We start from the raw sequence: 17,227 nt of genomic DNA on the forward strand, positions 1-17,227 counted from the left end.
AAAAGATTGGAGAGCACTGAGTGACTAACGTGCTTCTTTATCTGCTTGAGAAATAAATCAAGTTGATTTCACTCTGTGGTGTTCAGCACTGAGCGTCACTTGCACTATCAGAAGTGTTACACCAATGCCTGGCTGCTCCCAGCCAGACTAAAGCCTGCCATTTCCTTATTCTGAAAAAGAACAGTGGAGATCTTTACCATCACTGAAACAGGTTATTGGACCAGTATCCCTGTGGCTGGGAGCTTGCTGAAAACAAAATAATTCAGATTCAGGTTTATTTATCAAGTACAGTGAAACGAGTTGTTTCCTCACAAATGACTCACAAAAAAGCAATGATCAATTTCCTTGTAGACACAAGAGACTGTAGACGCTGGAGTCTGGTCCAGATGAAGTGTCTCAATCTGAAACACTGACTGTCCATTTCCCTGCTACCTGATTTGCCGACTTCCTCTAGCAGCCCGATTTTTTTTTTGCTTCAAAGTTCCTTAAGGAGCTGGAGCTGCTTTGGGATTTCCAAGGCTTTAAATGGAGATATAAATGCACATAATTTCGTCCTTTTATTTCAAAATTAAGTGCTACTTTCTCCTGCTCCAGCCTATGTCATCTGCCCCCGTGTGAGAGCCTGTCAGTACTAATGCCAGTTTTCTGCTAATGTTGTTGTAAGTCTAACCTTGTGGTGTACATCAGCATGGAGTGATCAGTCTGCTTCTGTTTGGAAGTCCTAAACTGCAGGTGTTGTTATCTGGAATTTGAATTGGTTTATTATTGCCATATGTGGTATATAAAATTATGATGGGTATAGATAGAGTGAATGCAAGCAGGCTTTTTCCACTGAGGCTAGGGGAGAAAAAAACCAGAGGACATGGGTTAAGGGTGAAGGGGGAAAAGTTTAAAGGGAACATTAGGGGGGGCTTCTTCACACAGAGAGTGGTGGGAGTGTGGAATGAGCTGCCAGATGAAGTGGTGAATGCGGGCTCACTTTTAGCATTTAAGCAAAACTTGGACAGGTACATGGATGAGAGGTGTATGGAGGGAAATGGTCCAGGTGCAGGTCAGTGGGACTAGGCAGAAAAATGGTTCAGCACAGCCAAGAAGGGCCAAAAGGCCTGTTTCTGTGCTGTAATGTTCTATGTACCAAGATATAGTGCAAAGCTTGTCTGTTCATATAGATCAAATCATTACACAGTACATTGAGGTAGTACAAGGTAAAACAATAACAGAATGCAGAATAAAGTGTGACAGCTACAGAGAAGGTGAGGTGCTGGAAGACAATAAGGTATGAGAAGTAGACTGTGAGGTCAAGAGTCTATCCTATCATATAAGAGGTCTGTTTAAGAGTCTGATGACAGCGGGGTAGAGGCTGTCCTTGAGCCTGGTACTTTCAGGATTTTGTATCTTCTGCCCAATGGGAGAGGGGAGAAGAGAGAATGTCTGGAGTGGGTGGGGTCTTTGATTATGCTGGTTGCTTTACTGATACAGCAAGAAGTTTACATTGAGTCCATGGAAGGGAGGCTGGTTTCCCTGATGTGCTGAGCTAGGTCCATAACTTTCTGTAATTTCTTTCAGTAATATACAGAACATTTGCCATACTAGGTTGTTATCTATCCCTGATAGGATGTTTTCTTGGTGCATCGATAAAAATTGGTGAAGGTCAAAGGGGACATGCCAAATTCTGTATTACACACCAAATGCTGGAGGAACTCAGCAGGCCAGGCCGTCAGGATGAAAGGTCTCGGCCTGAAATGTCGACTGTACTCTTTTCCATAGATGCTGCCTGGCCTGCGGAGTTCCTCCAGCATTTTCTGTGTGTTGCTTGGATTTCAGGCTTCGCAGATTTTCTCCTGCTTGTGACGTCAAATTTCTTTAGCCTCCTGAGGAAGTAGAGGCATTAGTGAGCTTTACTGGCGAGGTGTCTGTGTGGTTGGACTAGGGCAGCTGTTGGTGATGTACACTCCCAGGAACCTGAAGCTCTCACCCTTTTTGACCTCAACACCATTGACGTAAACAGGAGCACGTGGACCACCCCCTTCCTGAAGTCAACGGTCAGCTCTTTTGTTTTGCTGACATTGAGGGAAAAGTTGTTGTCATGTCATTTTCCTCTCCACATTGTCTGAGATTTTAAAATTTATTTGTCTTTCTCTATCTTTTACTGAAGGCAATTGGAGTTTAAAATTCTGCACCCAAATGATTATTCTTAGTGGACTGAAATCAGCACTGAGTATTGGGAATGCTGCTCCATTTTTTGCCCGACATGCACTTTATAGCAATTGAGCATACTTATTAAAAACAAGATATTTGGCCCATTAGAGCTATGAAATCTCAACAATGAGAAACACAAATAATCTACAGAGATAGATTTATGCTCCTAGCTGTCACCAGCTACAGTCAACAGCCTTTGTTGGAGATTGAGATACAGGAACTACACACGTCATTCCTTAAAGCTGTGTTTTCTTCCACAGCTCTGAGTAGGATACCAGGTTAGATGAGGTGTCAATTAGTGGCTGAATTCAGCAGTAAACAAATGGATAAATTGTTAATTAAAAACAGAAAATGCCATTTATTTCTGATATATGTCAGATTTCCAGCATCTGGCTTTTTGTGATTTTTCAAATTATGCCTAAGGACATCAGAGCGGGCATAAGGAGCCGTTCGTTAATGTCATCATTGCGACATCATGATATTTGGCGCAGCGCTATTACAGCTTGGGGGCTTTTGGAGTTCAGAGTTTAATTCCGGTGCCATCTGTAAGGAGTCTGTACGTCCTCCTCGTGAGGGATCATTAATTTATAAAACAAATCATGAAATGTTCATTTCATGATTACAGCCCCAAGCTGTAATAGTGTTGCACTAACAACCCTGTTGGGGTTCAGGCAGACTGTGAAGCTCACTCAGAGTTTAATTCCAATGTCATCGGAAAGGAGTCTCGGCGTCCTCCCCGTGGATGGAATGTGTGGGTTACCTATGAGTGCACCAGTTTCCTCACTCAGTCCAAAGGTAAATTGACCTGTGATTAGGCAAGGGTTAAATCAATGGGTTGCTGGGTGTTGTGGCTCATTGGGCTGAAGGGCCTGTTCTGCGTACAGCGGTATCTCTAAATAAAATAAAGTGTAATCGTAAATATTGTAATGAAGTACATGGGTTTTAGTGTGATTAACATCGTTACGATGTTTGTTTCCAGACAGAGGAAGCTTTGTTAGGCTTATCTATTAAGGTATGGTGCAGCTACCAAATATAACACAGTTGTAACTGTGTGGAGATTGACGAGAGGAGTGAAGGAGCTACAAAGTAACACGAAGTGACACAAGGAACGGAGAAGAGCTTTCGAGTGAGTTCTAGTTTTTAGTGAGAGGAGGAAGAGGCTGAGATTAGAGGTGGTTTATAATTAGTGTGAGTTGTGACACACGATTATCAAATGGTAGCCGGTGGTGTGTTTGGCACTAATTCCTTATTAAACCAACATGAGCTGGCTGCTCTGTTAAATCACTTCATTCTAACAGCAGTTGGTTTCTGTTCCTGCTATTTAATAAGAAAATTGTTACCATACAAAACCCAGTATATTTACTCAATGACTTACAGTGCACAAGTGTGCTACATTTTGTATTAAAGAACTGAACAGAACTGAATAATTCACTCCTGAATCAACAGGTGTCTGTGATTTTTTTTTTGGTTATCCCGTACCAGGTGGCCAGTTTCTATCCGACACATTCCCATTATTCTGATGAAGGATCTCTGATATGAATCATTGTCAGCTCCACTTCTCTTTCCACAGACGCCCGACTGGATGAGTGTTTCCAGTACTTTCTGGTTTTATTTCAGATTACAGCATCTACAGTCTTTTTGATATTCCTTCTCTGTGAATCAACTCTTCCTGTCTGCGAGCTATTCAAAAACAAGAATTGGTTATTACCCTTCAACCATTTGAACCAGAGGGGATAACTTCACTCACCCCATCACTGAACTGATTCCACAACCTATGGACTCAATTTTAAGGACTCTACAACTGATGTTCTCATTTTTATTGCTTGCTTGTTTGTTTGTTTATCTATTTATTTATTGTTGCATTTATTATCTTATTTTCTTTTTGTATTTGCACAGTTTGTTGTCTTTTCACATTGGTCATTTGCCAGTTTCTGTCATGTGTGGCTTTTCATTGATTCTGTTGTTTTCTTTTTATTTTATATGAATGCCCACAAGAAAATGAACCTCAGGGTAGCATATGGTGACATATATGTACTTTGATAATAATTATACTTTGAACTCCAAATTTAAAACTTTCTGAAGTACATGCCGTGTGTTGAAACTGTTCCCCAGCACACAGACACACTTCACTTACAGAGCAGGAGACGTTGAGAGTTGTAGCTAATGTCTTTGCTTTTTGTTCACAGGGATAATTGCCACTGTTCACGTTCGTACACCATCTGTACAGGAGGCAGAGATCAAGAAACCCATCAGCATTTCATGTGTTCCAGAGATTTCCACCCCAGACACAATACGATATGTTCAGTGGTTTGTTGTGAGTAGAAACATCTTGCTCGATGACAGCTGATCCTATCAGAAAGCATTCTGCATTGTGTGCCCGACTATCCCACAATATTACCCACACTGATAGTAATGGGACCTATGGTTACATGCCTTGATCATGGAGGCATTACTGACTGATGCATACATCTTTGTGTCACTGACTACCACGTGAATTACTAATCCCCTATCACTGTCAGTGACTGACCCCACAACAATGGACACCGTGCCTCAAGGACCTGTGACTGAGTGACTATCTGATAGTGCAGCTTTGTTCCTGTGTGACTGACTGACCCTAGGTAATGCATTCAGCTGCTATGTAGCAGATTGGCCTCCTTGTTCCTGTGGTAATGGCAGAGTGGGGCCCACCACTCTGTTACAAACTGGATTCTTGTTTCTGATTGTGCTGGAGAGCTCCTTAACATTCAGAGACATTGCAAAATTTACTTCAATCCGTCAATTGTTAAAGGTATATTTTACAGGGATGTTTTAAAAATCATTTATTTATTATGCTGAAACTGAAGGCTTTGAAAGCTTCTTATAGATATCCACTACAGCCCCAATCATTGTGACATCCACAGATTTGCTGATGCAGTTAACCACATTATTATCCAGATGGCGCAATGGCATCAGCGCCGGACTGCGGAGCGAAGGCTCCCGAGTTCGAATCCAAGTCGGGCCACCCCGCGAGCACGCTTTCTATCCGTGCTGGGTTGAGCGTCGAGCTAGCCACTCGGCCTCAGGAAAAATACAAGGGTCGAATCAGGAACGTTCATACCGTGACCCGGTTAATCCGAAAAGAGACCAATCCTGACACCACGCGCCAGACAAGAATGGCCGACTGTCTGGTGCGACACGATAAAAAAAAATTATCTGGATCATTGAATAGATATAGTCACAGGCCTCCAGCCAGAGAGGCAGCCATTTACTACCACTCTCTGGTTTCTCCCACAAAGCCAATGTCTAATCCAATTTACTCCCTCATCTTGAATGCCAAGTGACTGAAAATACCCAATAATACAATCCTGGAGTATGTCATTGGAGTGGAACATTGACCAGTACAGGCACTTCAGCCCATGATCTTGTGCTGACCTTTTAACCTACACCAAAATCAATCTAACCCTTCCCTCAACATAGCTCTCCATTTTCCCCAATCATCCACATGCCTATCTAGATGTCCCTAATGTATTTGCCTCTAGCACCACCCCTGACAGTATATTCCATGCACCCACCACTGTGTGAAAATGCCTGCCACAGACATCCCCCCTTAAACGTTCCTCCAATCACCTTAAAATTATGCCCCCTCGTATTAGCCATTTCCACTTTGCGAAAAAGTCGCTAGCTGTCTTATACACCTCTGCCCTGTGGCACTAGAGTTAAGCATGGGGTGGAGTGTTCATTGGATACTGCAGGTGGCCATAGATATGCTGACAATACCCATGGTTTTGGAATAGGAAGTCAAGATTCAAAACCAGAATTCAAGTTTGTCTTTCTTCAGTATACGGGTGTAAAGGAGATAAAATGATTGTTACTCCAAATCTGATTCAGATGAAAAAAAAAAGCCTAAAACACAATAAATATAAAAGCAATCATATAAAACCCAATGTATGAGTAATTGTTGAATGTGACTGTATATCCATAGGATTAGCTTATATGTACTTAAATTGACACTAGGTACAGGAGTGTCTGTACACAAGGTGACTCTGACAGGAAAAATACAGAGTCATAGAAAATTACAGTACAGAAACATGCCTTTCGGCCCATCTAACCAGCACTGAACCATTTAGACTGCCTACTCCCTGCACCTGGACCACAGCCCTCCATACCCCTACTATCCATGTACCCATCCAAACTTCTCTTAAAAATTGAAATGGAGCTAGCGTGCACCACTTCCTCTGGCAGCTCATTCCACACTCTCACAACTCTCTGAGTGAAGATGTTTCCTCTCACGTACCCCTTAAATTTTTCACCTTTCACCCTTAACCCATGATCTCTAGTTGTAGTTCCACCCAACCTCAGTGGAAAAAGTCTGCTTGTGTTTACCCAGTCTATACCCCACATAAATTTGTATACCTCTATCAAATCTCCCCCTAATCTTCTATGTTTTAGAGAATAAAATCCTAACCTATTCAATCTTTCCCTATAACTCAGGTCCTCCAGTCCTGGCAACATCCTTGTAAATTTTCTCTGTATTCTTTCAAACCTATTTACATCTTTCCTGCAGGTAGGTGACCAAAACTGCACACAATACTCCAAATTAGGCCTCACCTCTGTTATATACACCTTCAACATAACATACCATTTCCTGTGCTCAGTACTTTGATTTATGAAGGCCAATGTGCCAAAAGCTTTCTTTATGACCCTATCTACCAGTGCTGCCACTTTCATTGAAGTATGGACCTGTACTCCCAGATCCCTTTGTTCTACCACACTCCTCAGTGCCCTATCATTCACCGTGTAAGACCTACCCTGGTTGGTCCTACCAAAGTACAACACCATAGGGTCCAAGAGAACACTTTTTCAGGTCCTGGGGATTTATCCACCCTAATTTGCCTCAAGACAGCAAACACCTGTTCCACTATAATCTGTAATCTGTATAGGGTCCATGACCTCGTTGCTGCTTTGCCTCACTTCTATAGATTCTGTGTCTGTCTCCCAAGTAAATACATATGCAAAAATTCCATTGAAGGTCTTCCCATCTCTTTTGTCTCCACACACAGATGACCATTCTGATCTTCTAGGGAACCAATTTTGTCCCTTGCAATACTTTTGCTCTTAAAATATCTGTAGAATCCCTTAGAATTCTCCATCACTTTGTCTGCTGGAGCAACTTCATGTCTTTTAGTCCTCCTGGTCTATTTTTTAAGTGTTCTCTACATTTCTTATACTCAAGTACCTCATTTGTCCCTGACTGCTATGCAACAACATTTTTTTTTCTGAACCAGGATCTCAATATCTCTTGAAAACCAAGGTTCCTTAAACCTGTTACCTTTACCTTTTATTCTGACAGGTACATACAAGCTTTGTACTCTCAAAATTTCACTTTTGAAGGCCTCCCACTTACCAAGTTCACCTTCGCCAGAAAACAGTCTGTCCCAATCAACACTTGCCAGATCCTTTCTGATACCATCAAACTTGTACTTTCTCCAATTTAGAATCTTAACCCATGGACCAGACCTATCTTTTTCCATATTTACTTTGAAACTAATGGCATTATGGTCACTCGATGCAAAGTGTTCCCCTACACAAACTTCTCTCACCTGCCCTGTCTCATTCCCTATTAGGAAATCTAGTATCACACATCCTGTTTGGGAATTCTATGTGCTGATTAAGGAAACTTTTTTGAACACCTTAGACAAACTCTATCCCATCTAGTCCCTTTACAGTATGGGAGTCTCAGTCAACATGTGGAAAGTTAAAATCACCTACTATAACAATCGTATGTTTTTTTTAAACAGTCTGTGATCTCTCTACAAGTTTGTTCCACTAAACCCCACTGATTATTGGTTGGTCTATAATATAGCCCCATTAACATGGTCATACCTTTCTTATTCCTCAGTTCTACCCATAAAGCCTCACTAGACAAGTTCTCACCTCTGTCTTAACTGAGCACTGCTGCGACATTTTCACTGACCAGTAGCACCATCCCTCCCCCTTTAATCCTTCCCGCTCTGTCATGTCTGAAATAGCAGAACCCTGGAATATTGAGCTGCCAGTCCTGTCCCTCCTGCAAACGAGTCTCAGTGATACCATAATTCCACGTGTCGATCCATGCCCTGAGCTCATCTGCCTTTCCTACAATACTACTTGCATTGAAATATATGCAGCTCAGAACATTAGTCACACCATGCTCAACCTTTAGATTTTGACTGCGGTCTTAACAACAACTGTCTCCACAACCTCTCCACTATCTGGCCTTCTGGTTCCCATGCCCCAGCAACTCTAGTTTTAACCCCCCCCCCCCCCCCCCCCCCGTGCAGCATTAGCAAACCTTCCCGCTAGGATATTAGTCCCCTTCTAGTTCAGGGCAAACTGTCTCTTCAGTACAGGTTCCATCTTTCGTGGAAGAAAGCCCTATGATCCAAAAATTTGATTCCCTCCCTCCTGTACCATCTCCATAGTCACATGTTAAACTGTATGATCTATCTACTTCTGGCCTCACTAGCATGTGGCATGGGTAGCAACCCTGAGGTCACAACCCTGGAGGTCCTGCCCTTAACTTAGCATCTAACTACATGAACTCACTTTGCAGAACTTTGTCACACTTCCTACCTACGTCATTGGACCATGACGTGCTCACCCTCCCATTTAAGAATGCTGAGGACTCAATCCAAGATATCCTGGACCCTGACATCCGGGAGACAACATATCATCCAGGAATCTCGTTCTTGTCCACAGAGCCTCCTGTTCCCCTAATCTCCTATTACCAGAGCTCACCTCTTCTCTCCCCCCCACCCCCCACCCCTTCCCTTTATAAGGAAGATTGAAATCAACGAGGACGAGAGCAGAAGCCGGTGATGATGGGAGGGGCGAGTGTTTAGTGCCGTTTACCTGCGTATGAACGGACTCTCACTCCCCCTTGCTCACTGCTCCTGGAGAAATTTGCCTACATACTGTATGAATGGTTTCTCTCTCCCTCTCGCTGGATGCTGCCGGAGGACGGTGCCAGAGTACATGAGTCTTGGGCAAGGTGTAATCGTCGCTGTTTGTGGATTGTAGTTCACATTATGGATGTGTCTCTGGTTGGCTCCTTTTTTTGTTGTTGTTACTGTTTTGTGTGTTTTGATGGGGACGGACTAGCCTGTAGGATAGTGAGAGACGCGGCGTTGGATTGAAGTGAGCTGAGCTGAATATGCCTGGATTCTTTCATGTCTTTGTGATTTGGTGTTTTGTATTCTGTTTTTTCACTCGTTCTGTTTTTCTGTGTTTTTTCACTTGTTTTTCTTGCCATTTGCACGATTTGTTCTTTTATTTTGTGCGTTGGGGGTTTGATGTTTTGGGAAGACAAACCTCAGGGATGTAATGTACTTTGAATTCTTCCCTTCTGAGCCACAGAGCTAGTCTCACTACCAGAGACCCGACTGCTGTGACTTTCCTCTGCTAGATCATTCCCCCCAACCGTATCTAAAGCGATTATACCTGTTGAAGGGGATGATACAGGGGTACTCTGCACTGGCTGTTAACTTCTTTCGCCCTCCTGACTGTCACCCAGTCTCCTGTGTCCTGCACCTGAAGTGTAACTGCCTCTCTCTCTGTCCAGTCTATCGCCTCCTCAGCCTCCCGAGTGATCCGGAGTTCATCCAGTTCCAGCTCCAGCTCCAGCTCCTTAACGTGGAGTGTTAGAAGCTGCAGCTGGATGCACTTCTTGCAGGTGTGGTCGTCACGGACACGTGGAGGTCTCCCTGCCTTCCTGCATCCTGCAAGAGGACCATTCAGCTATCCTGTCTGGTATCCCTACTGTTCTAACTGTGTAAATATAAAGAAGGGAAACAATAAATAACCGGGAAAGAAATCTACCTACAGCTTTTTTGCCTTCTCTCACTCAAGCCTCGAAGAGCTAAAGCCTTTAAAAACCCCCATTCTCACACTCTCCTTTTCAACAATGGGTGCTCTGAAAATGGCCGCACGCTTGCCCCTGCCGTACATTAATTTGCTCTTGCCAATCAGTCTGGATCGCTGATTTTCCGTTGCTCAAAACAATGCAAATCAATGCCTTGCGTACTCAATCGGCGCACGTGAGTGAGCTGTGACTTCTCATGCTTCCAATCTCTGATTGGCCGCTGCTCAAAATACCAAAGTGCCACAAATCGATGCCTTATGTACTCAGCTGGTGACCCTGAGTGAGCTACGCCTTCTCACGCTTCAGATTGGCTGCTGCTCAAGACACCAAACTGATGCGAATCAATGCCTTGCGTACTCAGTTGGAAAACCCAAGTGAGCTACATTTTGCCATACTTCAGATCGCTAATTGGCCACTGGTCAAAAGGTGAAACTGCCGCAAATCAATGCTTTATGTACTTAATCAGCAAACCTGAGTGAGGTGTGTCATCTCACGCTTCAGATTTCCGTTTTGCCACTGCTCAAAACACTGAAATGTCGCAAAACCATGCCTTGTGTACTCAGTTCAGCGCACATGTGTAAGCTGCGTCTTCTCACGCTTTGATCACTGGTTGTCCGTTGCTCAAAACACCAAACTGCCATGAGTTGATACCTTCTGTAATCATTCGGCAAACCTCAGTGAGTTATGTCACGTCATCTCATGCTTTGGGTCGCTAATTTGCCTCTGCTCAAAATGCCGAACTGCCACAAATTGATGCCTTATGTACTCATTCGGTGGCCCTGAGTGAGCTATAGCTTCTCAGGCATTGCATCTCTGACCGGCCGCTGCTTGAAACACCAAACTGCTGCAAATCAATGCCTTACATACTCAGTCGGCAAACCCGAGAGAGCTACGTCTTCTCACACTTTGGAGCTCTGATTGGCTGCTGCTCAAAACGGATAAAGTGACCCTTGGCAAGAGGCATATGAAAACAGTGTGTCAGTACTGGTATGGAGTGTGGAGTGTAAGCATAACGTGGCAGTGCAGTGTGGGATGAAGGGTGCTGAGGGGCTGTGCAGAGAGTGGCTGATGTGGGGTAAGTTAATGGGTGGAGTTGTTGATAGCTTGGGGAAAATAATTGCAACCAACTTCTTTCAAAATCCCAATCTTCTGTCTACTTTCAGGTGAAGAAGAATGAGCGCAAACGAATCTATTATCAAGACATGGATAGTAAGGTTATTGACAATTTGACCGACTACACTGATCGAATCAGAGTAGACGAGAACTACACCCTGACCATCGATCCCGTCAGGCTTCAGGATGAACGGGAATTCCTCTGCCAAGTTAGTGCAGGTCCTGCAGGCAGTGGAGAAGCTGTAACAAAGCTCAACGTCTATGGTGAGTTTGTTAGCATCATAACATCATACGACATAGGAGCAGTATCAGCCATTCGGCCCCTCAAGTCTTATTTGATATTCAATCATGGCTGATTTATTACCCCATTCTTCTGTCTTCTCCGCATAACCTTTGATGCCCTTACTAATCAAAAACCTATCAACCTCTCTTTTCAGTATACCCAATAACTTGACCTCCACAGCTGTCTGTGGTAAATAATTCCACAGATTCACCACACTTTGACTAAAGAAATTCCTTCTCACCTCTGTACTAAATGCACGTCTCTCTCTTCTGAGTCTTAGACTCTCCCACTATTGGAAACATTCTCTCCCCACCCACTCTATCTAGGCCTTTCAATATTTGGTAGGTGTCATGAAGATCCTGCCTCATTCTTTTAAACTCCAGTGAGTACAGGCCCAGAGCCATCAAATGCTCCTCATTTGTTAATCCTTTCATCCCCAGGATAATTCTCGTAAATCCCCTCTGGACTTCTCCAGTGCCAGCACATTGTTGCTTAAACATGGGGTACAAAATTGTTCACAATACTCCAAGTGCAGTCTGACCAGCACCTTATAAAGCATCCACATAGATTAATACATCACATAAGAGATCATTTGGCCCATCATACTTGTACAGGGTTTGAACCACTCATGTTCTTAATATTGTATGATTGACCTGAATTTTTGTCCTTTCAGATATTCATCTAACTTCTCTTGTGTTGACACTGCTTCCACTATTCTTGCTTACAAAATCCTTACCAGGCTTTGTCTATGAAGACATGCACCTTTTAAATACAAAGCAGTGTTGTACTGAACACAATGTGAAGATACCATTCTTCTGGACATTAATAATTGCATGCTTAACATTTTTATCCTTGGTGTTTTTTCCCCCAGTTTTTTTTAAATACAAATCCTCCCAATGTCATGAACACTTATGTACAGGTGTATAAGATGATGAGAGGCATTGATCATGTGGATAGTCAGAGGCTTTTTCCCAGGGCTGAAATGGCAAGCATGAGAGGGCACAGTTTTAAGGTGCACAGAAGTAGGTACAGAGGAGATGTCAGGAGCAAGTTTATTTTTACTCAGAGAGTGGTGAGTGCGTGGAAGGGGCTGCTGGCGACTGTGGTGGAGGCGGATACAATAGGGTCTTTTAAAAGACTCCTGGACAGGTACATGGAGCTCAGAAAAATAGAGGGCTATGGGTAATCCTAGGTAATTTCTCAGGTAAGGACAAGTTTGACATAGTTTTGTGGGCTGAAGGGCCTGTATTGTGCTGTAGGTTTTCTATGTTTCTATGTACAACCCTTACATACAAACCAGCATTTGGAAGATCAGTGGGATGGAAATGAGAAGCAAATTCAGAAATTGGAAGTGCAAAGGGACTTATGCTCATGCAGGATTCCCTAAAGGTTAACTTGGTAGTTGAGTCAATGGTACCACAGTCAAATGCAATGTCAGCATTCATTTTGTGAGAGGACTAGAATATGACAGCAAGGATGTAATGCTGAGGCTTAATAAGGCACTGGTCAGACTGTGGTTAGAGTATTGTGAGCAGTTTTCAGCCTTTTATCAAAGAAAGAATGCACTGGCATTGGAGAGGGTCCAGAGGACGTTCACAAGAATAATCCTGGGAATGAAAGTGTTAACATACAAGGAAGGTTTGATGGCTTTGGGCCAGTATTCACTGGAGCTTAGAAGAATGAGTGGGAATCTCATTGAAACATCAAATATTGAAGGCCCAGATAGAGTGGATATGGAGAGGATGTTTCCTATAGCGAGTGAGTATCAGTGGGTGCACAGCCTCGGAAAGCATGAAGTCCCTTTAGAATGGAGATGAGGGGGTGAATCAATTTAGCCAGAGAGTGAATCAATCTATGAAATTAATTGCCATAGTTGGCTGTGGAGAGACCAAGTCAATGGGTATATTCAAAATAGAGGTTGATTGGTCCTTAACTAGTAAGTATGTCAAAGTTTATGGGGAAAAGGCAGAAGAATGGGTTTGAGAGGAATAATAAATCAGCCATGATGGAATGGTGGAGCTGACAGTGGGCTGAATGGCCTAATTCTGCTTTAATTTCTTCAGGTCTTATGGATTTGCCACCTTCTGTGGGGCTGCAGGCAACTGTTCTTGAAACTAAGTGGAATTTTGTCCCATTAAACCTAACAAGATTATATTCTATTTGACACACTGATATCCATTTTACAGATCCTCACTTGAGACACACCCTGCAGGACGGCAGCAGAGTCCTTTTACAAACACCTTGTCTACAGTAAAATCTTTTAAATAAATATCATTATTAACCCAAGATTGGCTCAGGCTAATTTTGTTGTTATAAATTTTATAAAACAACTGCAAAACGAGATTTAAAATGTTTTCCCCAGATTATCTATTCCTATGGGACAATCAATCTGTGCAGATACCACCTGCTATGTGGGAATTTGGCTATATTGTTATGAATGGCTTTAGATCATAAGACCATAAGATTATAGGAGCAGAATTAGGTCATTTGGCCTATCAAGTCTGCTCTGCCATTTCAACATGGCTGATCCAATTTTCCTCTCATCCCCAATCTCCTGCCTTCTCCCAGTGTCCCTCCATGCCCTGACTAAACGAGAACCCACCAACTTCTGCCTTAAATATACATAAAGTCTTGGCCTTCATAGCTGTATCTGAAGAAACTTTTGGTATCCTCTCTAATGTTATTGGCTAGCCTACTTTCATATTCCATGTTTACCTTCTTAATGACCTTTTTAGTTGCCTTCTGTTGGTTTTTAAAAGCTTTCCAATCCTCTGTTCCCAGTAATTTTTGCTATATTGTATGCCCTCTCTTTGGCTTTGACTTCTCTTGTTAGCCGGAGTTGTGTCATTTTTGCCTTTAGAATACTTCTTCCTTATTGGGATATATCTATCTTGTATCTTCTGAATTGCTTCCAGAAATTCCAGCCATTGCTGCTCTGCCATCATCCCTGCTAGTGTTCCTTTCCAATCAATTCTGGCCAACTCCTCTCTCGTGCCTCTGTAATTCCCTTTACTCCACTATAATACTGATACATCTGACTTTAGCTTCTCCTTCTCAAATTTTAGGATGAATTCAATCGTATTATGGTCACTTTCCCCTAAGGCAATTCTGGTTCATTGCACATCACCCAGTCCAGAAGAGCAGATCCCCTAGTGGTCTCAACCATGAGCTGCTCAAAAAGCCATCTTGTAGATATTCTAGAAAATCCCCCTCTTGGGATCCCGCACCAACCTGATTTTCCCAATCTACCTGTATATTGAAATTCCCCATAACTATTGTAATGTTGCCTTTTGAGCATGCTTACTACTGTTTGGGGGTCTGTATACAACTCCTATCAGGGTCATTTTACCCTTACAGCTCTATCCACAATTACTCAACACCTTCCGACCCTATGTCACCTCTTTCTAATGATTTAATCTAATTTCTTACCAACAGAGCTGCACCACCCCCCTCTGTCTTTCTGCCTATCCTTTTGGTATGTGTATCTTTAGACTTTAACCTTTAATCTTCTTCCAGCCACGATTCAGTGACGCCTTCAACATCATACTTGCCAATCTGTTACAAATTCATCTACCTTATTCCATATACTGCACACATTCAAATATAACACCTTCAATCCTGTATTCACCCTTTGATTTTGTCTGGAGTTTACATTGCAACTCATCCTGTTGCTGCAATTTTGCCCTATCATCAGCATCTTCTTGCTAGCAGTCTCACTACCTTTGTTTGTAAACCAACTACCTGCCCACACACATATTGGACCCCCTTGGGTTCAAGTGTAACTCGTCCTGATTGTAGAGGTCATACCTTCTCCAGAAGAGATCCCAATGATCCATAAATGAGAGGGAACTTGATGACGGTGAGGACAATATGAGTGAGGTTGATGTTCTGGAGCACGTTGATATTAAGGGAGAGGAGGTGTTGGAGTTGTTAAAATACATTAGGACGGAGAAGTCCCCGGGGCCTGACGGAATATTCCCCAGGCTGCTCCACGAGGCATGGGAAGAGATTGCTGAGCCTCTGGCTAGGATCTTTATGTCCTCGTTGTCCACGGGAATGGTACCGGAGGATTGGAGGGAGGCGAATGTTGTCCCCTTGTTCAAAAAAGGTAGTAGGGATTGTCTGGGTAATTATAGACCAGTCAGCCTTACGTCTGTGGTGGGAAAGCTGTTGGAAAAGATTCTTAGAGATAGAATCTATGGGCATTTAGAGACTGATCAGGGTCAGTCAGCATGGCTTTGTGAAGGGCAGATCGTGTCTAACAAGCCTGATAGAGTTCTTTGAGGAGGTGACCAGGCATATAGATGAGGTCGATGTGGATGCAGTGGATGTGATCTACATGGATTTTAGTAAGGCATTTGACAAGGTACGGTAGGCTTATTCAGAAAGTCAGAAGGCATGGGATCCAGGGAAGTTTGGCCAGGTGGATTCAGAATTGGCTTGCCTGCATAAAGCAGAGGGTTGTGGTGGAGGGAATACATTCGGATTGGAGGGTTGTGACTAGTGGTGTCCCACAAGGATCGGTTCTGGGACCTCTACTTTTCATGATTTTTATTAACAACCTGGATGTGGGGGTAGAAGGGCGAGTTGGCAAGTTTGCAGATGACACAAAGGTTGGTGGTGTTGTGGATAGTGTTGAGGATTGTTGAAGATTGCAGAGAGATATTGATAGGATGCAGAAGTGGGCTGAGAAGTGGCAGATGGAGTTCAACCCAGACAAGTGTGAGGTGATACTCTTTGGAAGGACAAACTCCAAGGCAGAGTACAAAGTAAATGGCAGGATACTTGGTAGTGTGGAGGAGCAGAGGGATCTGGGGGTACATGTCCACAGATCCCTGAAAGTTGCCTCACAGGTAGATAGGGTAGTTAAGAAAGCTTATGGAGTGTTAGCTTTCATAAGTCAAGGGATAGAGTTTAAGAGTCGCAGGGTAATGATGCAGCTCAATAAACCTCTGGTTAGGCCACACTTGGAGTACTGTGTCCAGTTCTGGTTGCCTCACTATAGGAAGGATGTGGAAGCATTGGAAAGGGTACAGTGGAGATTTACCAGGGTGCTGCCTGGTTTAGAGAGTACACAATATGATCAGAGATTAAGGGAGCTAGGGCTTTACTCTCTGGAGAGGAGGATGAGAGGAGACATGACAGAGGTATACAAGATATTAAGAGGAACAGATAGAGTGGACAGCCAGCGCCTCTTCCCCAAGGCACCACTGCTCAATACAAGAGGACATGGCTTTAAGGTAAGGGGAGGGAAGTTCAAGGGGGATATTAGAGGAAGGTTTTTCACTCAGAGAGTGGTTGGTGCGTGGAATGCACTGCCTGAGTCAGTAGTGGAGGCAGATACACTAGTGAAATTTAACAGACTACTAGACAGGTATATGGAAGAATTTAAGGTTTGGGGGGGGTTTATATGGGAGGCAGGGTTTAAGGGTCAGCACAACATTGTGGGCCAAAGGGCCTGTACTATGCTGTACTATTCTATGTTCTATAAATCTGAACCCCTACCCCCTGCACCCGTTCCTCAGCCATGCTCAGTGGTACGTAGCACAGGCAGCAATCCAGAGATTGCTACCCTGGAGGACTTGCTTCTTAGCTTTCTACCTAGCTCCCTGAAATCTCTCATCAGGACCTCCTCACCTTGTCTACCTATGTCATTGGTACCAATATGCACCAGGACTTCTGGCTGCTCCTTGAGAATGCCATGGACCTGATCTGAGACATCCCTGATCCTGGCACCAGGGAGGCAACATCCC

General features: G+C 43.4%; 1 protein-coding gene across 3 annotated transcripts in view; it reads left to right on the forward strand.

Moving 5' to 3' along the window:
* Nucleotides 1-17,227, forward strand: part of LOC140716866 (cell surface glycoprotein MUC18-like) — a 135,946-nt gene that overhangs the window by 86,312 nt on the left and 32,407 nt on the right. For 2 of the 3 annotated variants that reach the window (XM_073029862.1, XM_073029861.1), the window contains exons 2-3: nucleotides 4,386-4,513; nucleotides 11,242-11,455. In XM_073029862.1, coding sequence (XP_072885963.1) covers nucleotides 4,386-4,513; nucleotides 11,242-11,455 — 342 coding nt within the window. The remainder of the gene's footprint in view (nucleotides 1-4,385; nucleotides 4,514-11,241; nucleotides 11,456-17,227) is intronic. The other variant, XM_073029863.1, reaches the window with a different exon arrangement.

This window comes from Hemitrygon akajei, chromosome 26 (assembly GCF_048418815.1).
Source record: "Hemitrygon akajei chromosome 26, sHemAka1.3, whole genome shotgun sequence".
NCBI lineage: Eukaryota > Metazoa > Chordata > Chondrichthyes > Myliobatiformes > Dasyatidae > Hemitrygon > Hemitrygon akajei.